General features: G+C 34.5%; 1 protein-coding gene, 1 long non-coding RNA gene and 1 pseudogene across 2 annotated transcripts; 1 reads left to right on the forward strand and 2 right to left on the reverse strand.

Annotated features, from left to right (window-relative positions):
* The first annotated feature begins 5122 nt into the window (after window positions 1–5122).
* Window positions 5123–5698, forward strand: LOC124456626. The gene has a single exon (XM_047007023.1). The coding sequence runs from the start codon at window positions 5123–5125 to the stop codon at window positions 5696–5698; it is 576 nt and encodes a 191-aa protein (XP_046862979.1).
* A 438-nt stretch (window positions 5699–6136) lies between these two features.
* On the reverse strand, window positions 6137–7090 carry LOC124456641 (annotated as a pseudogene).
* Window positions 7091–10975: 3885 nt separating this feature from the next.
* Window positions 10976–11495, reverse strand: LOC124456644. Its single transcript, XR_006952363.1, has 2 exons — window positions 11126–11495; window positions 10976–11043 (listed from the first exon to the last, which is right to left on the reverse strand). It is a non-coding gene; the product is annotated as an uncharacterized LOC124456644 (long non-coding RNA).
* Between the last annotated feature and the right edge of the window lie 6502 nt (window positions 11496–17997).

Raw genomic sequence — 17997 nt, forward strand, 5'->3', positions numbered from 1 at the left:
TGTGCTTATGTCCATTTGGTATTGTGTCGCTTATAACAGATAATAATTGATTGAAAACACCCAATAGTAAATTGCAAAAGGTACTTTTTGCCTACGTGGTGCGAGAGGCATCAACTACCTTGCGATAGAAACTCCTAGCTTATAATCTCCCTATGCTTTAATTCTATGTTTTAATTAAACTATACGCAGTGAAAACGTATGTTATTCTTTTTTCTTAATATAAATATCAAAGCCCAGCAAAGTGCTTTTAAAAGAGCCATTAAATGCAAAAGTAACATATAAAAAGAAATATTTGTTTAGAAGCGTAACGTTTCGAAGCGTAACGACTCTCAAGACACCATCAGACAGTATTAAATTACAAGTATGGAGAGATGTATATATAATAGCTATTTACATAATATTAAATAATATGGTGAGATGAAAACGTGAAGGTAAATATGGGATAAGATGGTATAACGTGGGATATGTAGAAACACGGAAGAAACAAAACACACACACATTCATAAAGTATATAGACATGAGGAGTGATGAAGTTAGATTAAAGCAACTGAAGGGCAATGGAGTTTCCTTGGACGTTAAGAGATGGTTTCATTTTTTTGATTAAGAGGCTCTCGTAAATAAAACGCTCTTGTGAGTCTAAGCATGAAGAAAGTATTTTAAAATCCTCGAACAATGTGGTGTGTCCTGTGGATTTAAGGTGTGATAGTATGGAGGAAAGACTGGGATGTTTAGAAGGTTTACCAGTCAAAGGGTGATGCTAAAATGCTCTGAAATTCGAGTGTGTAGGTGGCAAGTGGTTTGTCCCACGTACGATGCGGAGCAGCACACACATGAAAAACTAGACAACATTTGATTTCAGAGTTTTGGGCACTTTGTCCTTGAAAGGAAAATGGCTGGAGAGGCAAACAAACGGTTAGTAATTATTTCAATGGTTTCATCAACGGTGATATTAGTAAAGAGTCAGTTATACTTATTCTTTTTTCTTTTTCTGTTTTTACAACCCACATATTTACATTGCTTAACCATTTTCAACATTTTTCCGGTATGGATGACAAATATATGTTTTTTATAGTATGTTAACAGTTGAATTGAACACGAAAAAGGACTTCATAATTCATATTAAGCAATGACTAGCAAACTTATAACTTACTGAATGAGTATGAAAAAGAGTACCATCACAAAGAATTTTTGCCAAATACGAGTGGCTTAAATCATCTAGAAATTTCTGGAAAAGAATCTAGTTTGAGCCATAGATCAACACACCTTGGCATGTCTACATGAGATGTTCAGTTACAAAAGGGGACAATATGTGGCATGGTACAACATTTTATGTATGTGAAATCGCTCTGGTTTAATACTATCACAGTCTAATTGTCAAAATAAAAAGCTTTATTGGTCAGAAAGACTCTCTACACTGGTCAACAGCAAATTTGGCGTTTCAGTTTTGTGAACTGATTTTGGATGATTTTGATGTGCTGAATCGAAAAATAACACTGTTTTGCTGGGTCAGGTCGACATTTTAAGCTATCGTTAATTTTCTATTTTTAACTTTCAAATACCGAGAAAGGTACAACAGAAGTATTACCATTTACCGTTTAAAGTTCTATTACCTGAACAAATTTAAATTTTTAGCACTAGCAATACAAAGAAGAAAGTATTTGAATAAACAATTTTGATTGAATTTTAAGTAGGAGTCTAAGTTTTGCGATTATTATGCGATATTTATAGATAAAATAAGGCTTTATTTCGCCCATACTGGAATTCAATGGTAAAACTTGTTGTTAAAACACACCAACATATTAATGTAAGTAAAAATAATAAAACAAAGTGTTAATTATTTCATGTTATTAAAAGCAGACGAGAAGTCGCGGAAGGTAAGTCTTACGCATTGGTTAGGTATCCATCTGTCCAGATGTTCTGTGATGAAATGTACATTGCAAATTTTTTTCTGTACTTTCAAAGTAAAATTATTTCATTACTGTGCGATTAAAACTGCTCGCAGGACAAAGATATGATTGTGCCGAATTTTTTTGACACAGACTTTAAATTTCATGGAGACAACGTACACAAATTTAATTTTTATTTTTTCAGGTATACATTGGCGACGCGAAGAATGTGTGTAAATAAGCCAAATGTTTTTTGCTATGTTTGTGGTGAATACACACTTGCACCAAATCGCAATACTGTCACCACCTTTACGAAGCGCTTTTACAATGCATATTTTGGCATGAAGCTCGGCGATCAAGACAAAAGTTGGACACCTCACATGGTTTACAAAACATGCACAGAGCATCTCCGTCAATGGAGCAAAGGCACGCGAAAGTCCATGAACTTTGGCATCCCCATGATTTGGCGAGAGCCATCAAATCATGCAACCGATTGCTACTTTTGTGCTATCAATGTCATGGGAATTAACGAAAAAATCGACAAAATGAATACAAAAAATGTAATCATTAAATTTGATAAATAATTTTTGAACTATAAACATCAGTTGCGTGAGTGATTTGACATACCCTAGATCCGCCCCCTGCTTTTACATGACATTTCATCAAGCATCAAGACAAAATCTTGACACATTGTCAAAACCTTGACAAAACCTTGTCATTATTCTTTGGTACTAGACCTTTGCTTTCAAAGCATTCAAGACATCTTTACGAAATCCATTATCTCCATCCATAGAATTAGTCCAAGTTGAAGTAACTGTTGGACAGGGAAGTCTGTAAATTATTTACCTTTGTTTGTATTCAGCCTTAGCATTTTGCAGTTAGACTCAATAGTGTCCTCCAAAAGCATCTTCCAATTGTCTTCATAGTGCTCTATGAAATAGTGTTGATACTGGTACTGCAGCATATTCCAGAAACATTTTGCTATCCGATCATCTCTTTATGTTAACAGCAAATTGATCTGAACAAGCTCTGCTCTACATTATGTGTAATCTTTGGGGGTGATTGTTTCTACATAGTATCTGTCCACTGAGTAAAAAGAGCAGAATCTTTTTCGCGTTAGAGAAACTATTTTGCAAACAGATTTACGGTTTCACACATTAACAAATAAGTAGAAAAGTATATTGATATTTAACAACATAAATAGGAAAAGGCCCCACCTAGCTGTTGATTTGGGGGTCGCTGAATTGAATACGAGTCATCAAGTTTTAAATATGGGCTATAAAAATAAAAACGCATTTAAAACAGAACAGTTGTTTTCACAGTTATATATTCAGTGAATGAAGTTATTTTTAGGGAATTAGGGGAGAAAGGAAGTAGACAGACCAAAATAAAATCTTGTCAGGGGGTCGATTAAAGAATAAGATATTGACGATCATTCTAGAATTAGATGTTTCATTTGTGGCCACAACGCCGGCATAAGTTGTCACGATGACTGTAGACAACATACATGCAGGAGAGAAACTAGAACGCTAATAAATATTCATATATTCAGCTTTGCCCTGCTGATTTCTACAGAATTTAATTTCGCCAACAAAAGAAATCAACAGCAAGGCAGAGCTGAATATATGAATATTTACATTAGCATTCCAGTTTCGCCTATGCATACATGGCGAAACTGTCCTCCTAAGGGGCCAACAAGGCCTAAAATGTGTAATTTCTTGCCTATCTTAATCAATGATTTTTTCTTCCCTCACAGACAATAATCGTTACTGGCATTGTATCTTATTATTAATCCGAGCGTAATAATATATTTTTGAAAAATGACAGTAGTGCAGTCATCGGTAAATTGCTATCATAATGCATAGTCTAACATGAAGTAGCACTTAATGATACCGCAGCATGTTTTGCATTGTTCGTATTGTGTTATTTACATTTTCATCGTTACGACGCACATTTGTCATTTTCAGTAGTAAAGCAAGTTATTATACGGTAAAACTTTTTTAAATCACTTAAAGCTTCTTCGTAAACGTTCAAGATTCATTTATCCGCAGTTATCGAATGAGCATAACAGCATATATTTAATTGAAATTAAGGTATTTTTTAGACAACAACACTTGAAGACCAATTAAATTAATGTCTCAAAATTCAAAACTCTCATTTTGAGCTTCGATTGCTTGCAATACAGATGTAATTCACAAAACAAACATTTCATTTGATAATTCCATTTGTGTTGGGAAATCTATTTTAATATTATTTAATGTACATCATGGATCATGGTGCAGTGTTAAAGACTAACTGCAATGTCTAATTCTTTCAACACCACGAAGAGAAAATAGTCGGGTGCTGAGTATTGAAGATTAAAGAAAGCTAGACAAGAAGAATTTTCAAAACTTCGGGGAGTTTTGCTTGATTACTTTAAACCTATACAAAATTACCCACCATTTATTTTGTCACAAACAACAGAGAAGTTAGAATTAAGCTCAGGGAAACGCCAAGTATACGTGAAGACCTTAAACAAGTGCATACGCAAGAAAAATCTGAGTCGATAGATCTAGACGATCAAGTTGAGCATACTTTCAAATCAATCAAAATCAATGATTCTGTTAGTGAATGCCCTGAATTTGACAGCTTTGTCAATTCAAATGAACCTAACAAAGACGAAGGCATCTCAGAATCTGCTGAAAATGAATTGAATCGAAATATTTCTATTAATACAAAAGAAAACACGTTTCACCCTGGGACAGTTGTTGGTCTTAATCTTAGCATTAGCTAAAAAAGGCGTTTACTTAAGATAAATCTATGCCAATCATCCCAGTTTGTTTTGAAACAAAAGAGGATAGTACAAAGAAATCGCACTCACTACAGCTCTTAGCAGGATTTTTTCCACGATGGTGGAACAAGACCAAAATGGATTTCCTACTCTCGAAGTAAAGACAGCTTTTTTTGCACACCATGCATTCTGTTTACAGATGTAACGTCTAGGGGAGAAAATATTCGGTCAAATCAAGGAAAAGCTTTTGCAAACATTAGTTTCTCCAAAATGAAAAAGTAGTATATTAGAATTATGGAGCATGAAAAATGCAATTCTCATCTAAACGCAAAAGTTGCAGAAGCTCTTTTCCTTCAAGAAAACTCAATATTGTATCAGTTTATCACCAGGGAAAATCGAGTCTGAAAGACGTAAAAAGAAATTTGTTTTAAACAAAACAGTTTTGAAATGTGTGATAGATGTTATTATGTTTCTTGGAAGACAAGGGCTTTCCTTTAAGGGTCACTGTGAAGCACTGAAAAATTTCTATCTTAATACAGGAAACTTTATGGAAACGCATAAATTATTGTCAGAGTATGATCAACCAATCAATGAGCATCTTGAGAAAGTTCGTGATCACCAAGTGAAGCAATCGACAAAGGATGATGGTAAAACTGATGGAAAAGGAATCAAAGGACGTGGCTCATGGCTAACGTTTTTGAGCAACGATATTCAAAATAAGTTAATCAATATCATTGCTAAAGAAATATCTTCCTTAATTGTACAAAAAATACGCAATTGCAAAGCATGGGCATTGATTGCTGATACAACGCCCTATATAACTCATACAGAGCAATTGAGTATATGCATAAGGCTTGTTAATGAAACTGGCGAGTCTTCTGAACACGTTTTGTCATGTCAAAAAGCAATTGGAGCAACTGCACATGAACTATACACTGCTATTACAACAATATTACAATTGCATGGAGTTTCATTTGAAAAGCTTGTTGCCCAACCGTATAACGGAGCATCCAGTATGAGCGGATGTTATAATGGTTTGTAGGCAATTGTAAAAGAGAGAATCGGAAACCACATCATCTATGTTCACTGCTTATGCGCATACGCTAAATCTCGTCTTGTCCGATTTAGCTTGTCTTGCTATTGATGTTATTACTCTTTTTGACTCTCTCGAAAAACGGCACGTTCTCTTTAAAATTCTCATAAAGTACACGAATTGTTTTAATCGGTTTAAAAGAATGAAAACCTCAAAATTCTTTCAATTAAATACAGTTCTTAATACAGTTCGATGGAATGCAAGAGAATTTTATCTAAACGAATTTCTTTTGAGGTTTGAGTGCATCATGCGAGTGCTCCAAAAAGTGGCTGAGGAAAGATCGTTCACTGAAAGTCAGTGAGCAACAGCAAATGGATTGCCAGCAGCTTTTCAGACAAATCAATTGGGCATACATCGTAATAAAGTGTAAGTATTAGGAAGTACATATTTCAAAATGCAAACGAAGCATTAGTTATAGATTTTGTTTTCGCTAACAAAGCGATCTGTTAACATTATATACAAATATTGAAATTTTAGTGGTTAAAAAAACCTGTGTGTTTAAAAAATGTTTTGGTTGTGCTCAATTAAATAAATTGACAGGAAGATTATTCCAGGGTTTGATAATTCTGACGAAGAAAGAATTTTTGTAACAGTTCAGTTTTGCGAGTTTGAGTTGTAGTTTATATGGGTGGTTAGATCTCGATTTAGTGTTTTTACAAAGTTCAAAATAGTCGCTGAAATTCAATCAATTTAGATTGAATACAGTTTTATAACATTCCACTAAGGAAAGGAAATCTCTCCTTTGTACTAAAGAGTTCCATTTAAGAATTTTACACCTCTCCGTGTACGCCATCTATTGTCTTTTTTGGCCTAAGGCAATTCGCGAGGCTCTTCTTTGTATCTTCTCAATTTCATCGATGTCTTTCATGAGGTGTGGTGACCACACCGGGCAGGCATATTCCAAGGTTGGACGAACCAAGGTTTTGTACAAGTTTAAAAAATTATATTTGTTTTTACCGCCTACTGTGCGTTTAAGTAAGCCAGGAACCTTATTTGCTTTGTGAACTATTTGTTCAACATGTTTTGACCATTTCAGATCACTAGTCATAATAACTCCAAGTTCTTTGTAATTATAGATACATTCCTCAACACTGTACTCGATACATTGAGCCGCGTGGACTTTTTGTCTCTGTTATGTGTAATTCGCATGACTTCACATTTAGTAGAATCAAATTTCATCTGCCAACGATCCGCCCATAGGTCGAGGGTTGTCAGATCAATCTGTAAAGCAATAGAATCATCGCTATTATTTATATGTCGGTAGATTTTGGTATCGTCGGCAAATATTTTGGCAGTAGACGTGATGATGCCAGGTATTTTGTTCACATAAATTAGGAACATAACCGGTCCCAGTACTGAGCCTCGAGGGACACCAGATGTAACTGGTGACCAATCCGAGAACGATGAACGTGCCGTAACTCTTTGTTTTCGATTGGTTAAGAAGTTCTTGAACCACAGATGCAGCTGTCCGTCTATCCCGTACGTATTGAGTTTTCAAAGTAGGCGCTCATGAGGGACACTGTCGAACGCTTTTGATAGGTCCAGAAATATTACATCAGACACTTTAGACAAATTTCTTGTTAAAAACCAGTCATTATAACAGCTTAAAAGTTGTGACACTGTCGATTGGCCCTCCAGGTATCTAAATTGGCTTGGGTTTAGTAGTTGGTGATCCGTCCAAAATGAGACAACTCTCGATTTCACAACCTTCCCCGCCGTTTTACTGGTAATAGATGTTAGCGAGACCTGGTGATAGTTTTCCTTTCTATATTTTGGTCCCTTTTTATAAATTGGAATAACGTGTGCAATTTTCCAGTCGTTGGGTAGTGAGCCGGATTGGAACGACATGTTAAATAAGTTACAAAGTGACGTAGGCACAGGGCACATTCTTTAAGGATACGAGGCGATAATTTATCAGGACCTGGGGATTTGTGTATGTTTAGGTTTTTCAGATGTATTTCCACCTCGCTAGGTGTACATAATACATTGCACAACTTTTCATTGAGAACATGATCAAATTCCGGAAGATACTTTTGTTCTTGTGTAAATACTGATGCAAAATATGCATTCATATGTTGTGCAATCTCCTGATCCCCAGTGATTTCTACACTTCCGTCTTTTAGGAATAATAGGTCGTTAGTTCCCTTTCTTATTGAACGCATGTAGTTTCAAAAGGGCTTGGAATTATTCTCAACCTGCAATTTATCTGCGAGTGCCTCAAGATGTTTCCATTTGGCTGAGTTGCATTTCTTTTTCAAAGAATTGTTCAAAGTACGATAGGCGGCCCAGTGATTTTCATTGTTGGATTTTTTTGGAGCGATGTTTTTTCTTCTATGCCGGTACTTGGGAATACTTTCATTTACCGCTGCAAAATAAAGGTGTTTTCATGCTTCCCAGTTAGCATTTATGTCTTGTTGTTCTATTGTAAAGTACCTGGGTGAATAACTGAACAAAGATCTTAGATGATTCCAGTCTGCTTTGTTGAATGCATAATTTTTTTAAGTTGAGATCCGTTGTTGGTAGGGGCGAGTGTTTACGATGAATGTTATTGAAGTATGATCGGAGAATTATTCACGGACTTCCAAGTTATTTATCAGGTCGATGTTAGTCGTTAGTACTAAGTTTAATATGTTGTTTCCACGAGTAAGCTCGTCAACCATTTGATACAAAAAATGGTCTTGAACTATTTCAGACAGGAGGTAGTGATGCTCAGATGATTTAGTAGGATGGTTCATAGACCAATCAAATTCGCTTAGGTTAAAATCTCCAGTAATGACAAGATCTGTAGTTGTAATCGAAGAAAGATATGACCGAAGGTCTTCCAGAGGCTTCAAGTCACTATTTGGCGGTCTGTAAAATGTTCCAATTGTTAATTTCTTCCCTCCGTCCGTGATTATATCACGAAATAGTAACTCAGAAGGTAGATCTTGGTTTTCTCGTGTTGAGGTGATTATGTCTTTCTTCGTCGCGATCAAAACACCACCGCCATGTCTAGCTCCATTGCCGGGGAGTTCTTTCCGGTAGACAGTATAATCGCTACCAATAACTTCCTCACTTGAAATCGAACAGTCTAAATGCGTCTCAGTTAGAACAACGATATCTGCTTGACTATTAGCCAGTTGCAATTGTAATTTGGTAACTTTGTTGACAATGCTCCTGGCGTTTGTGTAGAATACCTTCAACTTCCAAGTGTGATTTTGTCTTCGGGGTTGTATCGTGTCTTTAGGTGCGTAACCGGGATTTATTTCAACGTCACCACTGTGTAGGATTTTGAAAATAGCTGGGTTAAAAGCACAGGAGGCATTTGAGTAGTATTTAAAACGCCTCGAGAGGAACTTTGAACGCTGGGGGCACCTAAATTTTCGAACGTTACCACGTGTAGCGACAGCGGTAGCACCAACGTCTACATTTGCACTGAAAAATATATTTCTTTCTTGATTGTGAACGATGGTAATAATAGTCTATGAGGCCATTGTGCGAAGGCAAATTGCCCAAATAGGCCAAGAATATCGCCAAGAAAGCTGTACTCGAGAGCACAACCTTCCGCCATGATGTAAATTTCAAAAGGATTGACAATAGATGAGATGACTTTTATGAGATGACTTTTTTCACGATATCTTTTTAAACGTATTCCTGGCACACATCGCTTTCAATTTCATTGATAATGGCTTCTTCGATGAAATTGAAAGCGATGTGCGTCAGGAATACGTCTAAAAATACGATGTTAAACATAGATTGTTACAAGCATCCCGCTTGCCGATATGTATAAGTATAATCACATTCATTCTCATATAATCATTCTTTTTGTTTAATAATATTTCAACTATTTAACCTTCTCATTTTCTTTCCACCATTTCAGCGAATCTTCATCTCTTTGTAGGATCTTATTATCAAAATATCTTCCAGATTCCTTCTCAACAGCGATGGTAGAACTTGCTTGCACTTCTTTATCTGCAACTTTGTTATCGAAAAGATCCATAATCCGACATCTTCTTTCACCGGATTTGGTGCTCTTATTTCTGCATCAGTGGGTACTGCAGGAACATGCTGTTTCATCTCATGCATAATCCAATGCTTCACCTGTCGTGCAGTTACCAAACTAATGAAGGCTAGTTTCTTTATGCAGGGGTCTAGTAAAGTCGAAAGGGCTAGAAAATTTACACTTTCAACGCCTGTAAAAAAGCAAAGCAGTTGAGCACTTAACGCAGAAACAAAAGTTGTATGTTTGTAGATACTTGACGAGGTCAAATGCTGGAGGGACTAAGCAAGAGGTATATCCTTTGAGATTGAAATGTATTGATCCGCTAATATCTCGGTTGTGGCATGTTCAAAAGGTTCTAAAACAGCCACTGCCGCTTTAAGCAATTCCATATTTGATTAATTGAGGCATAGATCATTGCAATTAAAAAGACAAAGTGTTGTCCTAACGGCTTTATGCTGCTCGATCATGCGTTCAAACATATGAAACGTAAAGTTCCATCGTGTGTCTACTTCCTGGACGAGTTTGTGATCAGGAACCTGTGCTTGAGCATGAATCTCCTTCAACTTGGCCGTGGCTTTTGTACTCTGATGAAAAAATGTCACAATTTGTCTGCATCTTTTCCTTATATCATTTACCAGGTTAGTCTCGAATACTTCCGACACTACAAGGTTCAACGTATGTGCAGAGCATTTGACATGATTCCAACCAGTTATTCTAACGGCAGCAACTACATTGGCAACATTATCTGTTACCAGTGCAACAATCTTCTTTGATATCTGCTATGACTCGGCAACCCTCAGAAACGATGCAGCAATGTTTTCAGCAGTGTGGCTCGATTGGAATTCCAAGGTCTCAAGAACCAGTGACTTCAGAATCATGAAGAAGTAATAAAATGGCAAGTAATGGTGAGATAGCTTGATGTCCACAAGTCACTTGTGAGGGCAACATAATATATCTCATCAAGCTCCAGCTTAATTTCTTGCACACGTTTGGAGTAGATTTTAGGCAGCATTCGAGTGATGGTTTTTCTGGATGGAAGATGGTATCGGGAATCCATTAAATGTAGTAAAGATCGAAACCCCGCATCTTCTACTACAGATAGAGGTTGAAGGTCAGTAGTTATCATTTTCAGCACAACTTCGCCTATTTTCCTACGTCTTGTTGACGTGGAGGAGTATTTTCCATGTAGCATAGTGTCATTGAGTGTTGTTTGTTTTTTTGTTTTGATACATTTCTTTGCATTGTTTTCTTCAAATAATTTTCTTTTCCTTTCAGCTTCTTTGTATTGCTCTTGATGTTTCATCTTCAAATGCTAAAAAAAATAAACCGTTGAGTAGTTCACACACAAAGTTCTATACTATATAACTACATTTGTCTGCGATCAGCCAAGCTACCTTGAATAAATTGAACTGTTGCTGCCATGTTCTCATTACAGATACTGCACTTCGATGTTCCCGTTGTTTTTGCAGAGTCTGCAAACTTTTGGAAATAATCCCGAACAGCACTTCTCTGACGCTTGGTATTGACAGCAGTATAAATGGCACTAGCGTCAGCACTGTCACCTTCCCTTGGATTTCTAACGCTTCTACATTTTTATCAAATTTGAAGATTTTTTAATGGCCGTCTACCATTATTTATAACATGTTTAAAAAAGGAACTGAAAAACGTCCGGGGGCAAATCATATTAAAATCACGTACTAAAAAAGCATTCAAAAACTAAAAAACTTACCTTCAAGTTCAACAATCTCAAAATGTTTACGGATTTAAAGGACGTGAATCCGTGCAGGCACACACAACGTCGTGCTTCATTCGTAAAAGCACTGGCAAAATTTGTTTGACACCGTGATTTTACCCCAGACATGCGAGTGCACTCAATAATTATTACTCCGCGAGAGAATCTCGAAACACTACACACGCGTATCTGGGGTAAAATCTCATGTGTCTGATGTAAGATTTGGTTTCGATTTCTTCAGGTAGCGTTTCGTGTATTTCATTTCAATGCATATAAATTAGCATTTTTAAGGATACAGTATTTTTCATGATTTATCCGCTGACCAAAACATTAAAAATCGCAAGCGCATAAATATTAAAATTCGAAATACAAATATCGATACTTTTCTTCGAGACCCTGGTATCGATAGTATCGAGTATTTGGTATCGTATCGGCCATTGAGTTCTATAAGACCTGGAGGGGAAAGGGGCCTGGATCCCGTGGTCAAAAACATGGCGGGAAAGGCGGATTTTGGTTGTCAAAACGTCCACTTTGAGAAAAACGTTTAACATTCGCTCCCTCCCGAATCCGGATCTTTATTACTGCTTATATTAATGACAACCAGCGAAAACAACCACGATACCGTAAGAACAAAATATTGAAAATAATGCTTCAGGTTTTTGTGAAATAAACACACACATTTAAACGAGGTAAATCTACTGTAAAATAACGTATATTTTGTCAAGTAATGCTTTAGCTATATTAGAAATAAATATCAAACGCCATTCTTTACACTGTCAATGTGTCGTTAAGCTTAATGCATATTCCATTAGCATTTCGTGTTTTTTTGACTATTTTTTAAACAGCTTGGTGCAACTTTCTTTCTTAAATAGATATGTAAATCTTAGTTAAAACGTCCAAAAACGAGTTAGAAAAAGTTAGCTTACCCCTACGACTCAAGTCGACTGGAAATATATTATAAGTAGGTATGTAATTTTTTTGAGTTTTTTTTGGTAGGATTGATTCTGGGTGTCTTATAAGGTATTATGATATTCTGATAAATCTACTGAGAACTTATGAAGAAAATATCTTGAACTAGGAGAGCAAAAGAACGAAATTCAGAAATTCTATAATCATGTTGCTGGTTCTGTTTTGAGCCAAGATATTAGAAACTGGATTGTCATTGACAACCATGGATCTACTGCTGAACAGAACTACATTAATTTCCCATTGAAAATACGATTTCTTAAATTAAAGTGCATTGGTTTCTCTGACATAACACTTTTTTTATTGCTGCATGAAGGCAAATCTGTTTAAATAATTAAAATGTAGGTGAAGATATTTAGCATGTTGTATAATTGTTATTGTACAGTCATTACTTATAATATTATGGCCTTGTGTAATGTATGTCAAGAAGAACTTATTAATTCTCAAAAATGCTAACCTTCTTGCACTACTATTCTCCTGCGTCCTTACAAATTACAGTTACCTATACTAATTTTTTCTAGGTTCAAACAACTTGACAAACTTTTGAATTTTACATTATGCCCTCTCATCATAAGCTTTTCTTGAGCAAATATTTCAAGGCAGGAGCATAATTTGGTAAGTTATTGAACAAAGTAGTTTTTATCTTGATTTTGATGTTCTAACCTGTTTACTATAACAAACAATTCATTTACAGAAACACCAGATAGCATTTAAAACTTTTAGCATAAAGCAAACCCTTACACACCATCATCATGATTGTCCATAATCTGTTAAACTGTCTAGGCTAGGTGTTTAATACAGGAATTTTTTATTGTACGACATGTACCAAAGAGTTCATTAATTAATCCTGCACTGCATTTGATTTAATAAAGCTCTGTCCTTAATATTTGCTTCATAATTTCAGAAAAATATCATGAAAAAATCCTCCATTTCTTGAAGGTAAACTCAGTTGAAACAAGGAGTTTTAAGATATGCATATCTCGATAAGAATTGGTTGCTTAGTCTCGTCTAGCAAGCGATTAAGTAAAGAACAAATAAGACTGGATAAACATTACTTAAATCATAAGTTAGGAGTAAAAACATTCACAAAATATATACCATCACACTTCAAGTATTGAATTAAAACAAAACACTGAACACTTTAAATAGTAAACAATCTTACGTTGCTTACCGGTGTCTTGAAATGTTTCCTTTTCCAGCATTTCTTCAGCATCCGTATACCAAACAAGTTTGCAGCATGTTTTAATTCCAGCTGTGGATCGCGCTGCAGCTGTACTAAATGCTAATATGTAGGTTAATTCCCAAGAATGAAATGCATTAAATCATTTAAGATTTTCTTAAATCAATTAGATTTTTGAACTAAATTGTTTCACTTAACGTGTATCAAACATTTGCTCAGTACTGTCATACACAATATTCCTTTCATTAGTTAAGAAAAATGCCAAAACTATTACTATGAAAAACTTATTCATACCGAGTAGTTTGTCAAAACCTCTCCTTTGTTTTACGCAATTGTTTTTCCAAGTAAAATCTATGGCGTTCGCAGTTCGAAAATATATGTATTTTACGTTGGCTCATAAGGACCGTTCCTCCATTTTTTCCTTTCAAGTTGTGACTTAATTTGCGACTAACGTTGCAACTTAAGTTGTCACTTAGGTTGCTACTTAAGTTGCTACTTAGGTTGCTACTTACGTTGCTACTTAGTTTGCTACTTACGTTGCTACGTAGGTTGCTACTAGCTTAGAATAAAACGCAGAATTGGTTATAAAACGCAGAATTGAAGATTAAATGCAGAATTGGGGATAAAATACACCCTATGAAAGTATTGAGCAAAAGATTTCACGCACGTTTACCCTGATGCATTTTATAATGAACTCCAACTCGGCTTAATTATTTTTCTTAATTATTTGACTTAATTAATTTTCCAGACGACAAAATGTTTATTGCATTCAATTTTTGCTCGATTCTGAAGATGACTACCGCTAAGGTTGTCAAAACGTCAGACAACATCAACACCAACATCCTTATCAGAACTCTACTAACCTGTAAAAATCCACAAACATGAAAAAAACTTCCCGTAGCGTATTTGTTTGTAGCTACGACCTTTCCTATGAGCAAACATTCAATAAATGGGAGTTATTGACAATTAATGGTACTTTTCTCAATTTGGTAAAATAATTCATTTTAACAGAATCTAATATGGGTTTTTGTCATAGAAAATGGCCAATAATTTTTACGAGTTCTATTCCTAAAGACGTGCTTATATTAGCACAGCCGTAATGCTACGCTATATTGGATTTTTGTTTATTCAATGGAAAAGGAAGTACTGAACGGCAGTGAAGTTGTTTGATATTTGGTTAAACAACTTTACAGTACAACTTTTCAAAATTTAAGATTTATCTGTTCAAACCTACATTTAATAGTCACAATTTGTATAAATGAGTTATATCAATGATATCGTTATGGATGCTTTTATATTTTCCATTGTGACAAGATGTGTATTTGACATCATTGGAAATCCATTTGAAACATGAAATAAAGAAAATCGAGCTCTCCCATACATTAAGTAGCTCAAAATTATTAAGTATATTATTATGAAAGTTGTCCCTGTGTGACATATAGCAATATGAGTATTTGGTATTGTTGGAAATACACTTGTGATAGCGTCAATATTAAAAAAAAGATTCATTAAAAAAAGAACTATGACTTTCTTTTCTTGCGTCTTGCGATATGTGACGTGCTGCCATTGTTATGTATATTTCTTTAGCAGTTCAAAAGCGTCACAGTTTTCTTTAACTGCGTTGATATAAATCACATTTATTTTTTGTTTACAACAAGTGGAGTCTCATATGATGTTTATCATTTCGTTTCGACGTCATCGTGCGTTCAACAATCCATTGAAACTATTCTTTAGTCGACGAAAGGTAAAAATTGTTTGTGGTTTAGCGTTCATCTTTGGTTTGTTACGACAATTTGAATGAAATTTCATGAGCGCATTGTGGATCTTCGACGTCATTATTACATTTATGAATCGTTTGCATATTTTACTTGTTTTTACATTTTCATTATAATATTTTCTTTCACTTAGCTACTCCAGAAATGCTCGAGCATTGTTCAAAAAAAGGGAAAGCCCTGAGAGCTTACTTCAACACAACACAGTCGCACTCATTTACAACTTTTCACCAGTTCCAGATTTATACAGAGTTTAAAAAAATTTTCGTTTGTGCAATAACTGTTTATTGTTTTTTAGTAGGCCAGATATATTGTATGACAGGTTTTGTGCATTGTTTTTTACCCCAGTGAAAAACGTAAAGATTATATACATTGCTCCTTTTCTTAAAATTCTTTGCTCGTACAAAGTCAATCCCCTAATCCATGAAATACTTGACATAAAGATGTTGTATTTTTGGAAGTGCTATACAAAGAGACAAATTTGAGCTAGGTCAAATAACAAAACACTACCCTTTCAATCACTTGCATGTTTTTGTTTTAGTGGTTTTATGTGTTTGAATTACATAATGTTTTTAAAGAGGTCCTTTATGTAGTTCAATATACAGACTCAATAAGACTTCTTACGCTTGTTTTAACAAAATATTCTTAACACGATAAGTATAATCTGCAACTAGCTAAACTATCATAATTCAGTGTTAGCTGCATAAAAGTTGTCCTTTTTATTATTTTCTAGTTTTTTTACGTGTGGAACATTTCACATTATAACTGCACACTTTCTTTTAAAAATTCAAGTGAAAATTATAGATAGACAGAAAGATGAAAATGTAATAGCATTTTATTTACATCTAACTTTGACCAACTAAGACTTTTTATCTAAAGCTATAACTAGCTTATACACTTCCTTCGACAGCGTTACAATACCATTTTTTTAATAAATGTTTCAATTTATAGTTGCTGCTCAGTTGCATGTTCATCGTTTATTTATTAGCAAAGATCATTGTGATAAGCGGGAACCGAAGGAGTTTTACTAAACCTCACGAGGATTAAGGGAATATATCATCACTAATATCTCTGAAGTCATGCGTTTGATTTGTAATAGCATGTTTGGAGAGAGTATAATTGATGAGATGCTCTTCCGTTGACAACAATTTTACTAAATTTTGAGTTCACTGATTTGAATATTGGCAACCATTGATGGTGTTCAAAACAATATATTGTTGAAGGTAACTTCTCAAATTATAAAAAAACAAACAGTTTCTAAGTTTTGAGTGAAGATGCACTGATTAAATACAACGTCCCATCATGCACAAGCTATGTTTAATGAGGACGATCTTAAAGCGAAATACATTCAAAACTAATTTTATTTGTGGTATTTTATTGGACAAGAAGCAGCAATTAGTTTGGTCTATTGATAAGAACTTTATTGGGCAAAATTATTCATTAATCATTTCAAGATGTGGTAGATTGGTGATGACACATTAAATATATTTTGGGAAAGCTAAATATTGTTGGTGTACAATAAAGCTGCTGCACACAGAAAAATTATTTTTTTGCAATAATTGTATTTTGTGGCTCTAAATTCATTAAGCAAACATAGCTATAACTCTTTACTTAAAACTACAAAGTTTTTACTTTTTTATATACACTTCAAGAATCTGAAATTTAATCTACAATATTCATTCAAAGTTTGGTTGGCAAACTAATGATGAATTTCTAAATATACTTAATGCAATTTATTTGATTAAAGAAAGGTTTCAGTTACAATCACACGACAACAAAAATTAAATTTAATTTACACTCTAAAAGAACATTACTTTAAACAAATCATTATATTTAAGATAAATATATCCTTTTACACCCGATAAAGAAACATGCGTAAGTAATTAAAGAGCAAACATGTAGTTTTCTGGATTGATTAAAATTTGTCTTTTTGTGCACCACTTGTTCAAAAGAAAAACATTTGTCTGTCAAATATTCCATAGATTATTGGATTGACAACGTGCGACCCCAAAATACCAAGAACAGAACCAACATTTACATTGACTATGCTTCTTTCTTTAGTACATATCTAATACAAAAAAACTGTATACAAATAAATACAACAGACTGCAAAACAAAAAACGTACAGACAAACAAAACTTTAACATTCTATTTGTATCTGTAAAGACTTGAGATGGTGGAGCATTGTAGATGAGACTGTTTTGCATTGGAGAAAGCTCTAAGTGCTTTTCTTTGTTTGATCAATGCTTGAGCAATTATGGAGTAAGTTAAAGTCATGAAGATTATTGGGAAAATGAAGAAACATAAATAAAACGCAAGAAATTTGTAAATGAAATAACGATCTTAAGGATTCATAATGCACTTTTGAAATTTATTCCAAATGTCACAACCAAACCAATGATGTACGCTGAGCCACAAACGATTTTTATCTTTCGTCGACTGAAGGAAGGTTTCAATGGATGGACAATCGCACGATAACGTAGAACTGAAATGATTAACATCAAAGATACTCCACTTATTTTAAAAAAATATTTATGCCGTCTATTGAGCAGTCCAAACAAAATGAGTTAATTTTTAAATTGACATCCAAAATTTTAGAAAAAGATAAGTTTATTA

The sequence above is a fragment of the Xenia sp. Carnegie-2017 genome, unplaced genomic scaffold (genome assembly GCF_021976095.1).
Source record: "Xenia sp. Carnegie-2017 unplaced genomic scaffold, XeniaSp_v1 HiC_scaffold_58, whole genome shotgun sequence".
Lineage (NCBI taxonomy): Eukaryota > Metazoa > Cnidaria > Anthozoa > Malacalcyonacea > Xeniidae > Xenia > Xenia sp. Carnegie-2017.

Coding starts and splice junctions, on each gene's coding strand:
- LOC124456626 (XM_047007023.1), top strand. CDS start 5,123: ATGTTTCTTGGAAGACAAGGGCTTTCCTTTAAGGGTCACTGTGAAGCA.